The 2,558-nt window shown below is 41.2% G+C and overlaps 1 protein-coding gene across 9 annotated transcripts in view; it reads right to left on the reverse strand.

Annotated features, from left to right (window-relative positions):
• Positions 1–2,558, reverse strand: part of LOC111866902 (coiled-coil domain-containing protein 113-like) — a 37,422-nt gene continuing 34,864 nt past the window's right edge. For all 9 annotated transcript variants that reach the window (XM_023856263.2, XM_023856257.2, XM_023856258.2 and 6 more), the window contains 2 exons: positions 1,529–1,728; positions 1–1,107 (listed from right to left, as the gene is read on the reverse strand). In XM_023856263.2, the coding sequence (XP_023712031.1) occupies positions 943–1,107; positions 1,529–1,728 (365 nt within the window). In that variant the 3' untranslated portion in view covers positions 1–942. The remainder of the gene's footprint in view (positions 1,108–1,528; positions 1,729–2,558) is intronic.

The following is a 2,558-nucleotide window of genomic DNA, read 5'->3' on the forward strand; positions in this document are numbered from 1 at the left end:
TGCATGCGCTTCTACTTGTGGAGTTTAAATGCCTGAGTGGCCAAAATGGGGTACTTTGGCCACGACAACCATGCTCATCACTGGCCCAATCAGGGCACTTTGGCACTTAAAAGGTTAACTACAGACAGGTCATGTATAGATTCTTCTGTATATCCTCTGAAACAGGAAGAATGAGGAAGAAAATAGGAGGGGATTGGGGGGGCAGAGAACAATACATTTATTACTTCAAAGAAACAGGAAATCTGACATCTTACATTTAACCAGGGACTCAAAAGCACACAAAAAGAATGAACTATGTACCTATTCAACAGTCCATAACTAAAACTAGTCACACAAAGAGAACAGAAATGTTTACTTCTACCTGTCTGGTTCATTAAAATGAGTTTAAGTGTAACTCATGAACATGTACATTGAAGTGGAATGTTTCAGAATAGGGTCCATTGACATGTTTCTGATGACATAGTGATGGAATCCCTTGATCAATCAAATGACTGTTTACTGTTGAAGTCTGAACCCAGAGCCAGCTCAAGCTTAAATGCCACCCAAGCAACAAGAAATGTCATTATCTTCATTGTCCCCCTCATCAAATTAAAGAGATAAACATTCTCAAAATTTCATCACAGTTATTAATGACATGAGATCTGCAGACACTGCAACAAAAACTTTTGTGTCATAATTACTGAAAGAGTTTTGTTTACATTTTGTAAAATGTGTTTATATTAATGCCAATTGGTGCTCTCAATATGGATGAAAGATCAGCAGAAATTCATTCTCATTTAGCACAAAAAAGAAGTTTGTAAAATGTGCCACCTTAAATCATGCTGCCCCAGGCAAGTGCTTGCTATTGTGCCAACTTTGTCTGAGCGTTACATGTTCTGTCACTCAAAGGCGAAAACTTCTAACCTATGTTTTTCAAGCAGGCCTATTACCATCTGTACGTGATCAATGTGTCTGACTCACTTCATTGATGGTTAGCTTGTGAAGCAGTTTTCTGCAGGAAATGAGTGCAGTCTGCTGGATTTTCTTGCGATGTGACCATACTTTCAGAGCTTGCTTCAGCTGGTGGAGTTCAGCTTGTTTCTTTACATAATCCATTATATCAGGTGCCTGTAACAAAATGTGGGTCACTATCAATAGGAACACCAGATGCAACAGAAATCCAGCATATTTATGTGTCCCCACCTGTCTCACTGTATATCACTACAAGTGATGAGGTTATAATGAGCAAGTTGTAGTGAGAGTGAGACACAAGTTTCTTTATCGGCGTAAAGCCTGTCTAGGAACCATGAAAGTAGCAATCAGCTTTGCTGGACATGACCAGTGTTCAACTGATGGAACTTTGTACTGATTTCACTATATAAACAGAATTTTGCTGATTCAAATTGTAATACTCATAACATATCAATTCAATAACATAGTTACCATGTAGTTCGCCATCTTTGAGCCAATTGTCTAGATAATGTGAGACCCTCAACGTCTCACAACCCTATGTGCCTTCACAACCTCTTACAGGGATTACTTTACTTACCATGTAGTTTTCAGTGACTTCTGAGATGCTATCTAGCTTCTGAGTTGCTTTCTGCACCTCCATCTCTGTAAGGTCTGCCTCGTTTTCCATTCTCTTCACCTGCGCTTCTCTTGCTGCCACCATCTCCTGCATATGTGACAGCTCTGACATCTGCACCATCACCTTCTTTTTCTGATTAGTGAGTAGTAGGTTGCACTGGCCTGCAATATGCTCTGTTTCAGACCCTTTACTCTATATACTTACTTACCCCTCGGCTCTGTAACACCTCAGAATCTTTTTTTTTTATTGCTAGTGGGGTGGGACTATGTTCCTTGTACTGCAGCCACTTCTGGCCTATTGTACCAGCCCAAGATGATAGGTGAGGGTGATGGTGGAGCAATTGGTGGAATGAAGATTGGCAGGGGAAACCGAAGTACTCGGAGAAAACCTGCCCCAGTGCCACTTTGTCCACCACAAATCCCACTTGACCAGATCCGGGATCGAACCTCAGAATCTTAGTCTCCCTTAAGACAGATACACATTCTTCACTATTATCTGCTTCTGCCTGCATGTCTCCACGTCCAGCTTTCCTTTCTGTAGTTGTTTCCCTAAATTATCCATTTGGCATCTGTTGTTAGGTTTATTAATATATATTGCTTTCTGAAGTGTGTTTTAAGTCTCATGTGCAACCTCTACTTTAAGTTCCTACCCTTCTGTGGTGTAACTTGGGCAACTCTATCAGGAAGTTAAATAGCCCTAAGTAATCAGAGTACACAGTCCTCCCCACTGCATTAATGTCCCAAGGAGAGGCTTTACTCCATTTAGTTATACAAGGTGTGGCAATAAAGAAACCGGATTCATGCTCTAACCCTTTATTAAAAAAAATCAGACAGTCGAAATGTTATCCCCTTCAATGTAGTCCCCTCCCCGATCCCTACACCGCTCCATGCGAATTTTCCACTGTTGGAAGCAGTGCTGCAGGTCATCTTGTGTTATGCTCTTCAAGAGTTGCGTCGCTTTTGCTTTCACTGCATCCACGGACTCGAACCTG

Source organism: Cryptotermes secundus, unplaced genomic scaffold (assembly GCF_002891405.2).
Source record: "Cryptotermes secundus unplaced genomic scaffold, Csec_1.0 scaffold810, whole genome shotgun sequence".
NCBI classification, from domain to species: domain Eukaryota; kingdom Metazoa; phylum Arthropoda; class Insecta; order Blattodea; family Kalotermitidae; genus Cryptotermes; species Cryptotermes secundus.